Source organism: Mauremys mutica, unplaced genomic scaffold, assembly GCF_020497125.1.
Source record: "Mauremys mutica isolate MM-2020 ecotype Southern unplaced genomic scaffold, ASM2049712v1 000816F_np12_subseq_1:25898_obj, whole genome shotgun sequence".
Lineage (NCBI taxonomy): Eukaryota > Metazoa > Chordata > Testudines > Geoemydidae > Mauremys > Mauremys mutica.
Window position 1 is genome coordinate 11801 of NW_025423057.1, and position 14098 is coordinate 25898.

The 14098-nt window shown below is 42.7% G+C and overlaps 2 protein-coding genes across 2 annotated transcripts; both read left to right on the plus strand.

Annotated features, from left to right (window-relative positions):
- Positions 1–573: 573 nt before the first annotated feature.
- Positions 574–5864, plus strand: LOC123357595 (centromere protein F-like). The gene is made up of 3 exons (XM_045000729.1): positions 574–719; positions 3796–3900; positions 5715–5864. Exons 1-3 carry the CDS (start codon positions 660–662, stop codon positions 5862–5864), a joined length of 315 nt encoding a protein of 104 aa, XP_044856664.1. The 5' UTR covers positions 574–659.
- Positions 5865–9036: 3172 nt separating this feature from the next.
- LOC123357594 (centromere protein F-like) lies at positions 9037–12277 on the plus strand. Its single transcript, XM_045000728.1, has 2 exons — positions 9037–9642; positions 12023–12277. The coding sequence occupies exons 1-2, from the start codon at positions 9513–9515 to the stop codon at positions 12274–12276; spliced, it is 384 nt and encodes a 127-aa protein (XP_044856663.1). The 5' UTR covers positions 9037–9512; the 3' UTR covers position 12277.
- The last annotated feature ends 1821 nt before the right edge of the window (positions 12278–14098 follow it).

Consider the following 14098-nt stretch of genomic DNA (forward strand, 5'->3'; position numbering starts at 1 on the left):
CTCATCTGTTTCTGTGGCCTTGAGTTTTTACTTGTTAGCTGGTTGAATGGGCAGGTGGGGGATGAGGGATTCTACCTGACTTGTACAATTTTGCTGCTTGTTAGAAAATTCTGCTGCTTTCTACATCCTATATACAGGATGCTGAAGGTTATACCATCCTGTGAATGGGGGTTAAGAATTTTCCTCTGGAGAGGTACGGTAATGGCGGTTGTTTGCTACCTCTGTGAGGACCCCATTGAGAGAAGGTCTTGGCTGGGAGTAGGTTGAGGCCAGGGACATTGAGTCAATCCAGGGTTATTACCATGTTTGTATACAAATGTTCAAGTAATTTAACAATGAGAACTTTTGACCTGTGAATAGGCCCTCTCCACTTCACTGACTGATAGCCAAGTGCAGAGGAAAGATTGATTGGTTGCCACTTCTGATGTCACAATGATGCTACTTATGAATCACCTGAGTTACTGAGCAAATTGCACAGGAAAGATTGATTGGTCGGTACTTCTGATGTCACAATGATGCTATTTGTAAATCACCTGAGTTACTGGCATAGCTCTGTCACCATAACCTCTAGATGTGACTGTTGAGAGCTTTTCTTATTATAGTCTAGCTTCTTTACATGAGTTTGAAATCTGATTGAATTGCAAATTATATTAGTAACTATGGAATATATGAAGAGTTTGGGGTCTTCTGTCATTGAAATAATCAAAGCCAAGAATAAGGTGAGAGAACAAGCAGTGAATTTTATTAATATTGTGATTAAAAAAAAACTTGTTAGCTGGTTGAATGGATGGGTGGGGGGATGAGGGATTGTACCTGACTTACTGAAAGCTAACAGCTCTCTTCTATACCCTGCTATCTGCTTGGTCAAGAACTTTATAGATGAGACACAAAAAACAATTTTCTGATTTACAGACTGTTTCAGCAAAATCTGACAATCTCAAGCAGCAGAACTACCTACAAAAAGCAAACATTCCTATTTTCTTCCAGAATTGTATATAATAATTTCTCTAACATTACTTAGTACACATTTCACTAACACAATTCATTACACAGTTCTCCAACAAAGCTTAACTATGTATGTGCTTGCTAATGGTGGATCCATAATTTACAGTTGAGCTTTAGAGTTACAAACACCAGAGATACAAACTGATCAGTCAACCACACAAATCTCGTTTGGAACTGGAAGAACATAATTAGGCAGCAGCAGAGACACATCCCTTCTACCCCACCCCACCCCCCGCAAAAAAAGGCAAATACAGCACTGTACTGTGTTAAATTACTAAAAAATGAAGGGAAAGCAGCATTTTTTCTTCTGCATGGTTAAGTTTGAAAGCTATGTTAAGACAATGTTCAGTTGTAAACTTTTGAAAGAACAACCATCATGTTTTGTTCAGAGTTACGAACAACATCCATTCCCGAGTTGGTAACTCTGAGGTTCTACTGTATATTTAAGTCCACCATTTCCCTATGCCCTTAAAAGATTTAAATAGCTTTATATGAGCTAAAACATCTCATACTTTTGCTTATGCAGCACCAGCACAGGCAGAAGTTAATAAAGCCTATTAGTAGAACTGTATTGCAGTCTGTGAGGCTGATGCATAAACAAGAAAACAGAACAGTGCTGTCCACTTAGAGTCACAGACCTGCATGATCCAGGACAGATTTTTTCTCTATCCTTTGGACCCTCTAAATTCTGGTGGTACCTCTGGATCCCTTCCATGAGAGGAAAGAATTCACACACCTTACTGCAGAGTTTTAAAGTGCTCAGAATGCAAGATCTTGGGTCCTTCCAAGACCTCTCCGTTTTGCTGCAGAAGAATCAAGGGGGAAAAGGCCCTCTTGTATTCAGTGCAAGGAAGCCAAGAAATTTCTGTGGCTATAGTACTGATAGAATTGAAACGTTGAAATAATTTGCATTAGTGGAGCAAACGTGTGTTAATCATATAAAATGGATTTTTTTTTGCTAGCTAAAACATATGCCAAACAGGTGTACACTGATAAGAGTAAAGAAATAAAGCCAGTCAAACCCAGCCTCTCATTAAGAGGCAAATCCTTATTTGGCCCCATCTTTCCATATCCATGAAGAGGCCTACACTTTGCTATATGGGATAGGGTAAGCAAGATATCAGCAGCCTGCACAGCACTTCCTTTCTCTGCAGGAGCTTCCTTGCCACTGCATGAAGTGGTTGTTTGGTTTAGTGGGTCAGCCACTGCATTGATATAGCAGGAGAACCATGGAAACTAGTGGATCATCTGCTGCTCTATGACTTTTGGGATTAGTGATTGGTTCCTTTTTTCCCCTACCTTTTTTTTTTTTTTTTTTTTAAATACCAGTTACGTGAGTGTGTGCTGTGGGGAAGATCTGCACCTTGAAAACTTTTCCTTTATGGATAAGTTGCTCTGATAGACTGAACAAATAGCAGGCCAACTCTCTAATGAGGCAGCCAGCAATGCAGTATTGTTATTGTGGTAGAGTGAATAACGATAACAAATATCTAAGAAAGAGATATTTTATATATCCTAAAGCCATTTGAAAGTGTCATAAAAAGATGTTTTAACAGCACCACTGTCTCCTTCTTTGAAAATCATTGGCTTTTCACCCTATTTAACATGGGGAAGTTAGTCCAGCTGAATGTTTTGGCCTCTGCCAATTGTTGCAGCTCCACTATTTCCGTAGAACATTGTAGCTCATGCAAGTCATGGATTCCACGATTCTTCATATTTCTCTTTAGCTTAACTCTTTTCCCATCCCCTTTCTGCCCCTCCATACACACTTAGATTAAAGAAGTTATGTTGCCGTGGGGAAAGGCACCACCACATATGTCTACTGGAGGTGTGATGGTTGTCACCTACTCTTTGCTGTCAGGGATTTTATCTATGCATGCAGATTCTGCTGCCTACTTAAGAATGTTAGAAAATGCTGCTGCTTGTTAGAAAATTCTGCTGCTTCCTACATCCTATATAAAGGATGCTGAAGATTATACCATCATATGAATGGGGGTTAAGAATTTGCCTCTGCAGAGGTACGGTAATGGCGGTTCTTTGCTACCTCTGTGAGGACCCCATTGAGAGAAGGTCTTGGCTGGGAGTAGGTTGAGGCCAGGGACAATGAGTCAATCCAGGGTTATTACCATGTTTGTATACAGATGTTCAAGTAATTTAACAATGAAAACTTTTGACCTGTGAATAGGCCCTCTCCACTTCACTGACTGATAGCAAAGTGCAAAGGAAAGATTGATTGGTTGCTGCTTCTGATGTCACAATGATGCTACTTGTAAATTACCTGAGTTACTGGCATAGCTCTGTCACCATAACCTCTAGATGTGACTGTTGAGAGCTTTTCTTATTATAGTCTAGCTTTTTTACATGAGTTTGAAATCCGATTGAATTGCAAATTATATTAGTAAATATGTTCAAAATAGTTCAGTAATTTTTTTCTGATCAATCAATGTGCCGATTCTCTGTAAATTTAAAGTTGCATTGAATTTATCTCCTGTGCCTAAACACTTATTAAAACTTTAGCACACACTTGTCTTCTAGCCAAGTGTAATCTGTTCTCAGTTTGGTATGGGATACCTGTGTGAGTGTTCACTAAGTCATGGAACACTGTAAGCAGTTTTGGGGCAGAGACCATGACTTCCTCGTATGTATGTCGTTTTTTGTTGTTATTTTTTTTTAAACAGTGCCCACTAAAGTGGGATTTCAATCCTGATTGCGGGGGCGGAATTGCTATTGTAGTACAAATAATAAATATTACCCTTGCATCACTGTGATTTATGATTAAACTTTGTATAGCGTGAAATGTTGGAGCAAAAAATGGACGACCTACTGAGTCATCAGAGACAATTTGTCGAAAATAATCGTCGGTCCTTAGAACAGAAAATAAAAGAAAAGGAAAAGGTAAGCCGAGACCCATTTTTCCACAAGTTTAAAGTTGCCTCCAGACTGCTATTACCAGAGTGAACAAGTTGTTCATTGAGTATTTGTCCATGTAGAAGAAAAAACGCTGACGATTCCATATCTGATGTGTGCGCGCCCACATGCACGCTGTCAGAATTGTTTCCCCGTAATGGTACCCCTAGGGCCGGCTTTGGCAACCTCTGGAGCCCTGTGCTTATGCGCCGGTACATGGGGCCCTGCTGGTCCCACACCCTCTCAGTTCCTTGAATGGATCTGTATTTGTTAGTGAAACAATGTACTGGCCTACCACGAATTAAGCTGACTAAAGCCATGTTCCCTAGCTGTTGATAATAGTAGTCTGGTGGTTATAACTTGGTAAGAGGAAGTGAATCCATATTTCTTCAAGGTAGGCTGGGCAGGCAGGCTACCAATTTGTTCACCTCTAATTTATAGTTCGATGACAAAAATAAAATCAGAAAAAAGTTTGAACATTTTGCTAATAATTTGCTCACTTCTTCCTGAGTTTGACCCTCCCCGCCTGCATTCTTCTGCTCCTGGCAGGCCAACCCAGGGTAGGAGTGGGTCTTTGGAAAGGGTCTGAGGGCAGAGAGGCTGAATATAATAAGGGGGTGGGGAGACATAAAGGTTTGGGGAAATGGATCACTGGGATCCAAGAGGGTGGGGACTTCATAGGATGGGTCTCTGGCTGGCAATGAGAGTGGGAGCAGGCTGTGGGGGTGCTTGAGGAGATGGGATGGAGCAGGTGTCTTGCTGGAGGATAGGAGGGTGCTTAGGAGAAAGCAGAGGGGAAGCACTAGCACTTCACTACCTTCTCCAGCTGACAAACCTGCTCTGATTTGTTAGAGGGGAGTCCTGCAGCTGCTGCCAAGAGAAGTTTGGCAGAGAGGTTTGTTGCCAGGAGACGCCCCTAGTGCTTTCCCTCCCTATCTTCCTCCGCTTTCTGCTCCCCCACTCAGCCCTCTCTTTTCCTTACCAACCCCAACACCCCCTACTAAACGTCCCGTGCCCCTCATAGCCCTATTGCCCCATATAAATCCCCTCTCAAATTCATGTAGAGCCCCAACCATAAGGACCGTGGGGCTGGGAAGAAGCCTCAAAAACGAATGATACCCAGATGGATATCTACTTTGCATCTCCTAATGATTGCAGGAGATGGGCTAGATTCCTGAGGATCTTAGGAGGTGTGCATTGGTGAAGTTCTGCTCCCCCAGACCTGGGGCGGGAGGAGTCAATGCCCCTCTACCAAACTTCTGTTGCTGCCCAGTCATGTGTTAAGTCAAATTGAAAATAACTAAGGCATTTTCCTCATGAAAAACATTTTGACAGCAATAAGCTAAACATGGAATCACAGCAAAGAAGGGAATTCCCCCCACCCCAAAGGATCATGGTTATTGGGGCTTAGTCTGGTTGCTTAGTTGTAATGCTCAGTGTTGCTATGGAGATCTACTTTTGAATCCATGTATAAGCTCATTCCATTATTTGCTAGTATTTTTTTCATCCACCTGTATTGGTGTAGCAGATGAAGTAGGCTACTCTGATTGGCCAAAGTGAGTCATGGCCATTAGTGGCCATAACAGAATTTATGCTTTACTTAAAAATGGTTTTTAAACTCTTTTTGCTTCTGTCAGAGAGCGCTTTAGTGTAATTAGTAACTTTTTAAAGAGGCGATTTACAGTCCCTCCCCCGTGTTTTCCAGTGTTAATAGTTATAGTAACTTGACAAGAAACATGTAACCGGAGTGTGTGTTTCTCTCTCCTACCCCTCCCCCCCCCGCCAATCTTCTACATTTCTAGGAAGTATTTTGTCAGCTACATGACTTACTGGGAGGGGATCTCCCGTGCGACCAGATAAACAGGGACTTGCAGCAAGCCAACGACGCTCTACGAGCAGAACTCGACAAAGTAGGATTTTTAATATCTGAACTATTCAAATGGATGTGGTGATGCTGAGTTTTTATTGTATGTAAAATTTAACTGTCCTCTTTATTGTGTTTGAAGATCTATATATGACTAATATTTAAGTGCAACTAAATATATCACAGGTCAGAGCAAGCTGCAGTATGTTCCTGTCACAGGGTGAGCTGGTCCATTAAAAGACTGGGGCACAGCTGCACCTTTTGTCAGGTTTAGCCCATCTCCCTGTATGATGGGAATAAATACAAGGGTCATGTGACAGAAGCATGCATCTAAACCGGGCCTGCTGGCAGGTAAAAGGGCAGCCTGTGGTCATTCAAGAGAGAGAGACCCCCCCCCCGCCCCAAAAGTTCAGAGAGAGACTCTCTCTCATTAGTGCCCAGGCAGAGAGCCTGTGAAGAGGACAGGTGACAATTTTCCAGAACTCCAAGGCAGAAGCCTTTTGGGGGAAGAGAATTACAAGGAACTGGAAACTGTGTAGGGACAAGCCTCCATTGATGGACTTGCAGGATGCAGAAGTCCCAGCTAGGAGAGGGGTGGGACTACAAGGATGGGCCTGCTCTGATCAAGACCTGGAAAAACTTGAGGCATTATATGCGGAAAAGAATAATTGAGGCTGGTCAGGGTATGTTTGAGTCTTGTGTTATGATAATAAACCAACCTCCAAGAGAGCACTACTGTAAAATCACCACATGTGCTATCTGGTTTGATGCAAGATTAAAAGTAAACTGAGGTAGCAGATGGGCCCAAAGGCAATCTGGGGGTAATGCCCTACAACCGTTCCCTTTAGCCTTGTTCTGATATGAGCACTGCTTCTTTTCTATCCACACTCTCTAATAGAAAACTGCTTTTTTATTTATGATAGACATGGCCCACAGTTACTCCAAACTTCTCTTTCTGTAGGAGGAAGCAGAACGTAGCTTATTCTTTTGGCTTTGTTTTCCTTTCTAAGGTATCTTTGGAGCTCATCATTTAAAGGGACATCAGGAATTTTTAATTTTTTAAAATAGATTCAATATAACTACAAATAAAATGTGATGTGTTTTCCTCATAGGCAATAGCAGTGAAACACCCTTTGGAAAACTACTCCAGTGAGCTTAACACAGAAGCTGTGCAGAGCAGAACAGGCTTTACTAGCAAACCAGTCAAAGGAACTGGAATAATTAATCATTTAAACTGGAAATCAGTAAGAACTGGTGCCATTTATGCCTTACTGACTCCCAGGGGAACTCTGCAAGCTCTATGTTGGAGAATAGTGTATTTCCACCAGAAGTTGGGTTTCGATACTGTCTTATTCTGGCTGTCCTTTTTTGGAGCATCTTAAAAGACTGTGACAAAGTTCCTCCTCTGCCTTGGTGGGTCCTGCACTTATTGGCGGATTTGCTCACCTCAGAGATTCAGGGCAGCCCTCAGTTTGGCCAGTTTTATGTCTCAAACCTGCCATTCACTCAGCTAACCACATCACTTGCCAGCATGGGGAAAAGGAAGGAGAACAATCCCCACAGTCTCTGCTGACCCACCTAGTGGGCCAGGGAGACAGGCCAGGGATCTTCGCCTCTGGTGGGACCCACAGTCCAAGTCAACTCCTCTTATATCCAGTAGGAGGGAGGGGAATGAGGGGAACCCAGGCCCTCCCTCTACTCTGGGTTTCAGCCCAGGGCCCTGTGGGTCGCAGCTGTCTACAGTGTTACGTGTAACACCTGTTTGACAGCTACAACTCCCTGGGCTACTTCCCTATAGCCTCCTCCCAACATCTTTTTTATCCTCACTACAGGACCTTCCTCGTGATGCCAGATAGCGTTTGTACTCCTCAGTTCTCCAGCCGCAAGCCCTCTCACTCTCAGCACCTTGCGCACCCTTCACTGACTGAAGTGAGGTCCTTTATAAACCAGGTGTCCTAATTAGCCTGCCTGCCTTCATTGGTTTTGAAGCCGTGGCCTGTGGGGGTCTGCACCTCCATTTGAAATTTTCTAGGGTCTGCAAATGGAAAAAAGGTTGAAAACCACTGTCCCAGAGGGCAAAGTGTGTGTGTGGGGGGGGGGAGGCGGGCGCGGGGAGTGTAAATACGAAAAATGGTGATGTTAGTTGTCATTCTAAGTTTCTGCAGGAGTGAATTTCATAGTATTGGGCCAGCTCCTGAAAAAACCCTGTCTGCTGCATCTGCTAGTTTTACTTCTGATGTGTAGACAGTTGTTCCTGAGGAACACAGCTACTGAAGTCTGAGAGAGTAAGATGGTATATTGGGCCCATTTCCTTTACAGCTTTGAAAATAAAGATCGAGATTTGATTCAGTGTTCTGTTGGGGAATCAGCGGAGTGAGTGAAACATAGGACTGATGTACTCGAGTGAACCTGTATTACTGAGGAGGTGTGCTGCTGTGTTCTGTAACTCTTGCAGATTTTGCAGGGCAGAAGCATTCAAGTCTAAATACATTGGATTGCGATGATTCAAGCAAGAGTTAATGATGGCCTATGTGAGCTATGTTAGGTTGTTGGTTCCAGCTTTTTGTTGAATGCTTCTTCATCAGAGCCACTTGTGCTGAGTCACAGCAAGAGGGCTGGGCATCTCAGCCCCTTGAATTTTGTTGATACTTTGAACACAGGAAGCTGAGAATTCATACAGCTTTGAAACATTTGTCATACATCAGCATTGTCTGAAAATGTTGTCTCTTGACACCTGTGTCTTTTAGAATGATTGATAGCAGAGTGTGTGTGTGTGTGTGTGTTTGTTTCGGTATAGCAGTTGGATAGTTTGGACTAGGAGGTTGTGAGACAAAAGGAAAATAACTAGAAGCATCAACGGTTTTAGTTACGTTCTGTGGGTGACTTGTTTAAATAGCTGAAAATACAGACTTGCTGTGTCGGCAAGGTTTTAATTTGTTTTCCATCCAGACCCTCCCTTTTCTTGAATTTGGCTTCTGCGCACTGGTGCCCATCTGCTCGTAGTAAGTAGATGAAGAAATGATGGCTTGCTTCCAGTAGAGTCCCACCAGTGCCATGCCATCTGTTACCCAGCAATGCAGGAGTTGGGTGGAAGGAGTTGGTTTCTTAGAAATAACTTTTATTTCAGTTCCCAGGTAGGACATAGTTGTATGGGGTATTTTAACTTTTCTTAAAATTTGGAAAAAAAGATGCTTAGAAAATGTACTATCCCGAGCCCCCAGTTATTACTGACTAATAATACTTTACATCTAATGCTATCTTGCTACCAAGAGCAACTTCATATATTTGACTCATCCACACTGAGAGATGGGTGGTCTGAGAACAGGAGCTAGAACTGGAAAGTTCTCCTGTGTTCTGATACTGACTCCCCTCTGTGGCTTTGGGCAAGTCACTTAACTTCACTGACGCTCAGTTTTTGTGGGCTGGATTCTATCCTGTGTCAAGATCTGTTATGGGCAGGCACCAGAGAACTGGTTGCAGCTCCCTGGTTCCATATCCTGAGCCACCTAAGTACTGCTGTGATCTGTGCCAGCTAGGAGATGTCCCAAAAGGATTGTCTGCCCTCTGAGGACTGCCAAGAGTGCCGTTTGTGTTCCTAACTCATGTATATGTTTAGAAACCAAAGTTCAACTTTCCAGAGTCTTCATGGGACTCAGATGGGTAGTATTCCACATCACACTACTCTCAGTTTATTGACTTAATCAACTGTTTTGTAACTAATGTTTTGTTGTAGGAAATGGAGGAAAAAAACCTTCTTTGCTTACAGTCTGAGCAACAATTGCAAAAAATCCAGCAGCTGGAAGCAGAACTAAAAACAGCCAGAGACTTCCTGAAGGAGAGCCAGAATTACGCTGAAGAGATGAAAAGTGAGCTACACATTTCTACCTTTTAAAATCCTGTTACAATCTATTACTTCAGTGTGGAGGTTCTTTAAATCTCATTATCAATGGTGATTTGAAGAATACCCAAGAAAAAAAAGTTCTCATTGTGTGATACAGTTAAATTAACTTTCAGCTAATACATGCAATTCTCTTTCCAAACTGAGATGGAACTTCTTTATACAAATATATAGTACTAACTCGTAAAATTATATGGTTTTAAAGCAATTTAAAATGAGGAATAAATATGTCCCAAAGAGAACTATATGGTCAGCACATTAAATACTACAATGTGCTCCTGTGTTTTAAAATCCCAAGCAAACAAATATACCTCAAACTATTATCCTTTAGCTTGTATATGGACTCCATCAAGCTTAAACGTGGTGAAATGTTACCTGCCGAGCCCTAATTTGACTTTTCCCTACATTTGTCCATTTGGTTGGGAAAATGCAATTTGCAGATTGAGGTTGAAGAGAACAGGTAATTCTGCTAAATAGCCATTGTAAAGAAGGAGACTGTTCCCACTTATCCCTGTAGAAGTCTAACCTTACTTAATGAGATTTCAAAATTAAATGTATGGACCCAGTGCTGCTCCCATTTTAATCAGTATTTTGCACTCTCCAATCCATGAGGCCATCCAAAGAAGTGCTTTGTGTTTTGATCTTATTCTTGGCAAGGGGCAGCACTTTCGGCTAGCTAATAAAATGTAACGCCTTCTAAGTCCATTTTCTTGCTTTCGCTATCTTCTAGCTGTGGTTCTTAAGGTGTCAAATGGTAGCATTATCTCCATTTTCTGGAGGGAATAATTATGAACAAAAAATAAGTCAGAAGATGTTTGTGCTGCAGCTCTGCACTGCAACCAACAATACCTTGTCTTAATTGAAACATAACTGAATGTGGGTGCCCAGAGTCCTAGGCTGTCACCCTTAACCCCCGGACAGTTCTTCCTCTCTAACAAGTCTCTGATTATCCTCTGACCCCTGCTGTGCCTCCTTCTGGTCATCCAGGGACTGAGCTCATTTCTAGCTGGAGCATCCTCTGCTGGTCACTATCCCTCTCCTCACTGGCCCCCATGTCCCTCCCAGACCCCGGTGCCCTCCCCGTCAGGCTCCTGCTCCCAGCAGAAATCCACTATCTGGGTCTCCCCACCCCAGGGAATCCCCACCCCCTATTCTCCACCTTGTCTCAGTGGCTACTGCCAGTACCATCTAGCCCCCTTTCACTGAGGCTGACTGCAGTCTGTAATGGCCACTCATCATTGGCCGGGGGATTTGGACCTGCTGCCTTTCCCTGCAACTCAGTACCTCTGTGGGACTTGGACAAGGCCCTGCGGCCTGGGGAGTTGCCAGTCTGGAGCTCCCCAGCTCCTCTGGCCTTTCCCTAGCCCTGCTTCACTCTAGTACCCTGAGCTTCCCCAGCAGCCAGGTCCCTCTCCCTTCAGAGCTAGAGGGAGACTGACTGAGTGCTTGGCTCACAGCCCTTTTATAAGGGCCAGCTGTGGCCTGATTGGGGCCTGGCCCAGCTGTAGCTGCCTCCCCAATCAGCCCAGGCTTGCTGCTTTCCCCAGCCACAGCCCTCTGCAGGGTTGTTCCAACCCCTTCAGGGCTAGAGCGGGCAACCGGCCCGCCACACCCCCCTTTGAATCACCACCCTAAATAATCCTTCTCCACCCTAGGTGTTGACGTATTTCAAATAACTGTTGATTGCTATCATTTCCCTTCCCCTCTGTCTGCTCCTCTTTCTCACCAAGTTCTGGGTCTTGGAGACATTGAATTTCCCTTGTCCTGTAGGAAGGGAATGTGTAGTCTTGTTTCATATGGTAAGTTGGTGTTATTCAATAGAATTCTCTTTGCAATACAGGAAATCTCTTGTATTGCCCGTGTCTCTTAATTTTACTCCATACATCAGTTCATCAAACACCTTAAACATTTTTATCTATGCTGGATTTTGAAGAGAGGAAAACGGACAAATAGGGCACCAACATTCTTTATCTAGCCATTGGTACTGTTGCCTGTCAACCATGAGTTTCAGAATACAAACCAGCGGACCTCAGTGAAGATTGGCTGTAGAAACAGTTACAATTGTGAAGCATAGAGCGATTTGAGTAGCAGTATGTTCTTTCTGCAAAACTGAATTCTGGCAATGCTAAAATTGTCTCAGCTATCCAATGTCATGGTTTGGGTATAAAGGCAGTTTTAGAACACATAAATAATTATATTCCGAAATACTAAGAAAATGTATTGCTAGGTGAAAAATTGAAAATGGTCAATATTGCCATTTGATAGTGTTATCCATAAAAGCTAATATTGCATATTTGACATAGTTTGCTTTCACAAATTAAGCACTTAATTTTTTTTTATTACTATAGAGAAGACTTTATCTCAGGAAATAGAATTGAAAGAGAAACAAGCTGAGATTACCCATCTGCAGCTGTCTGCAGCTGAGTTGGCTTCTTTAAAAAAGGAAATGATTAACATCAAGGCTCAGCAAAAGACACTGAAAGAGCAACTTAATATCACACTTCACGAAAATGAGCAACTGAGCAAGGTAATAAAAAGAAAGAATGAATCAGTAGCACGTTACTTAGTTCATGACAGGGAAAAAGGAAACTATTTAAAATGATTTGTCCTATATCTTAGTTGAAATGGTACAATACGGAAACTTACAAAGCCATGTTATTTTCAGTCTCTGTTATCAGTGCCGGATAAGAGCAATAGCAATATCCTTTGCTGACAGTTAATAAGGCATTTAGCTTTTAAGAGCCCAAATATTAAATTGTGTCCTTTTTAATATCTATTCTCAATTCTAATATAACATTTGCTATAACTTCTCCGTTAGTAGCATGGAAATGTGATTAAATCTGTTATCTTATCAACTTCTGGCTATCAAAGATACAGGAGGTCTTTAGCGGGACACCTGAAAACATGATAAAATGTGCACGTTTTGTCTGTTCTTTGGCCCAGGTTTTCTCCTCATTGGTAACAAAGAGGTGATTCCTCTCCCCTGTAGAACTGGGAGGTGGACCAGTGTTGTTGCTGAAGGCCTCCGGACTAAGCTCCACCCTTCACCTCAGGCCACCAGAAAGTGTGTCCACCAGCAGAACAAGTTGGCGGTTCAGTTTCTCCCAACAACTTTGTTTTCTAATTAATTATTGTTCATTTTTCTGCCATATTGATTTCATTTCTACTTCTTGCTCCTCTTTCCCTTTCCTCAAGTAAGTTCTCTGGATCCGCAAACACAGCACCTCTCAGTAACTCCCTTTGACCACTATTGCCGTGCTAGGAAAGCCCTGCAAGATCAAGCTAAGCCCAAGTAGTTCAGTGGGCAGCTTTTTAGGAGTCTTAGAGGGTAACCTATGTCTTGCTGCTACAAGCCACCAACCCTTGCTCTGTGAGGGGACGGGGCTTTGTTGGACCAGCGCCCTAGTGCCATGCATGCGTCCATCAACACACCCATTGGAAGCCCTGACTCCATTGTGAGAAGGCTTGATCAGGAGCATGAGGATTCTCAAGGAGATGAGAACCCCACATAGTCTGCTCAGGAATAATACTTGGAAACTCCGTATGCTCTGGGTCCCAAAAAGGCAAAAGGAATCGCCCCCTTTGTAAGGAAGTAATACGTACAATTAATGAGCAGGTTGAATACACATCAGGCTTTAAATCTTTTCTCTTGCCTTCCCACTCTTAGGGCTGGTCTACATTGTGGCGGGGGGAGTGTCGATCCAAGATACGCAACTTCAGTGATTCTTCTTATGACAGCACTGTTCTTGCTAATAATTTAGATAGGCGTGTGAACAATTCCACGTGCCACTGCAAAGAGAAATTCTGATACTGACTATATGAAGTTTTATTTGTAACACGCATCGGTTGGGTATTTACTGCCAAGCAGAAGGGGAAAAGTTTTTAAACCTGTCCATCTAGGTGCATTTTTTCTTATCAATTCCCTCTGCATTTTCTAGCCTGCAATCTTTTTCTACTTCCATTTGTGGTGAATGAGGGACTGTAGTTCTATGCTCTCGCTTCAGAAATAAACACATTTAAAAGCACTCATGTAGCACAGTGTGGAGCCGGTGTTGTGGCAAGCAGGCATTGAGTTCCAGTACTCACTCCATGCCCAGCTGATGGAGCACTGTGCTTGATATTTACATTATCCTGAAGTGCATTTTATACGGCTGCCAGATATCCACCCTCCATTTATTTTGGCACCCCAATGCACATAGGGTGGACAAACATGCCTGGACCACATGCTTTTCGGCTGGGTTCTGTCATTTGGTTATTTTGAATATTATGTTTAGATTATGATTTCTCTATCAAGGAAATCTACACACACGTAGCTTTCCAATAAACATGACTTTAATGTTTCTCTGTTGGAATTAGAAGCTGCTATAATTCAATTGTATATTACTAAGTGAACTCTACTGTACAAATTCATATTATAACTTTTG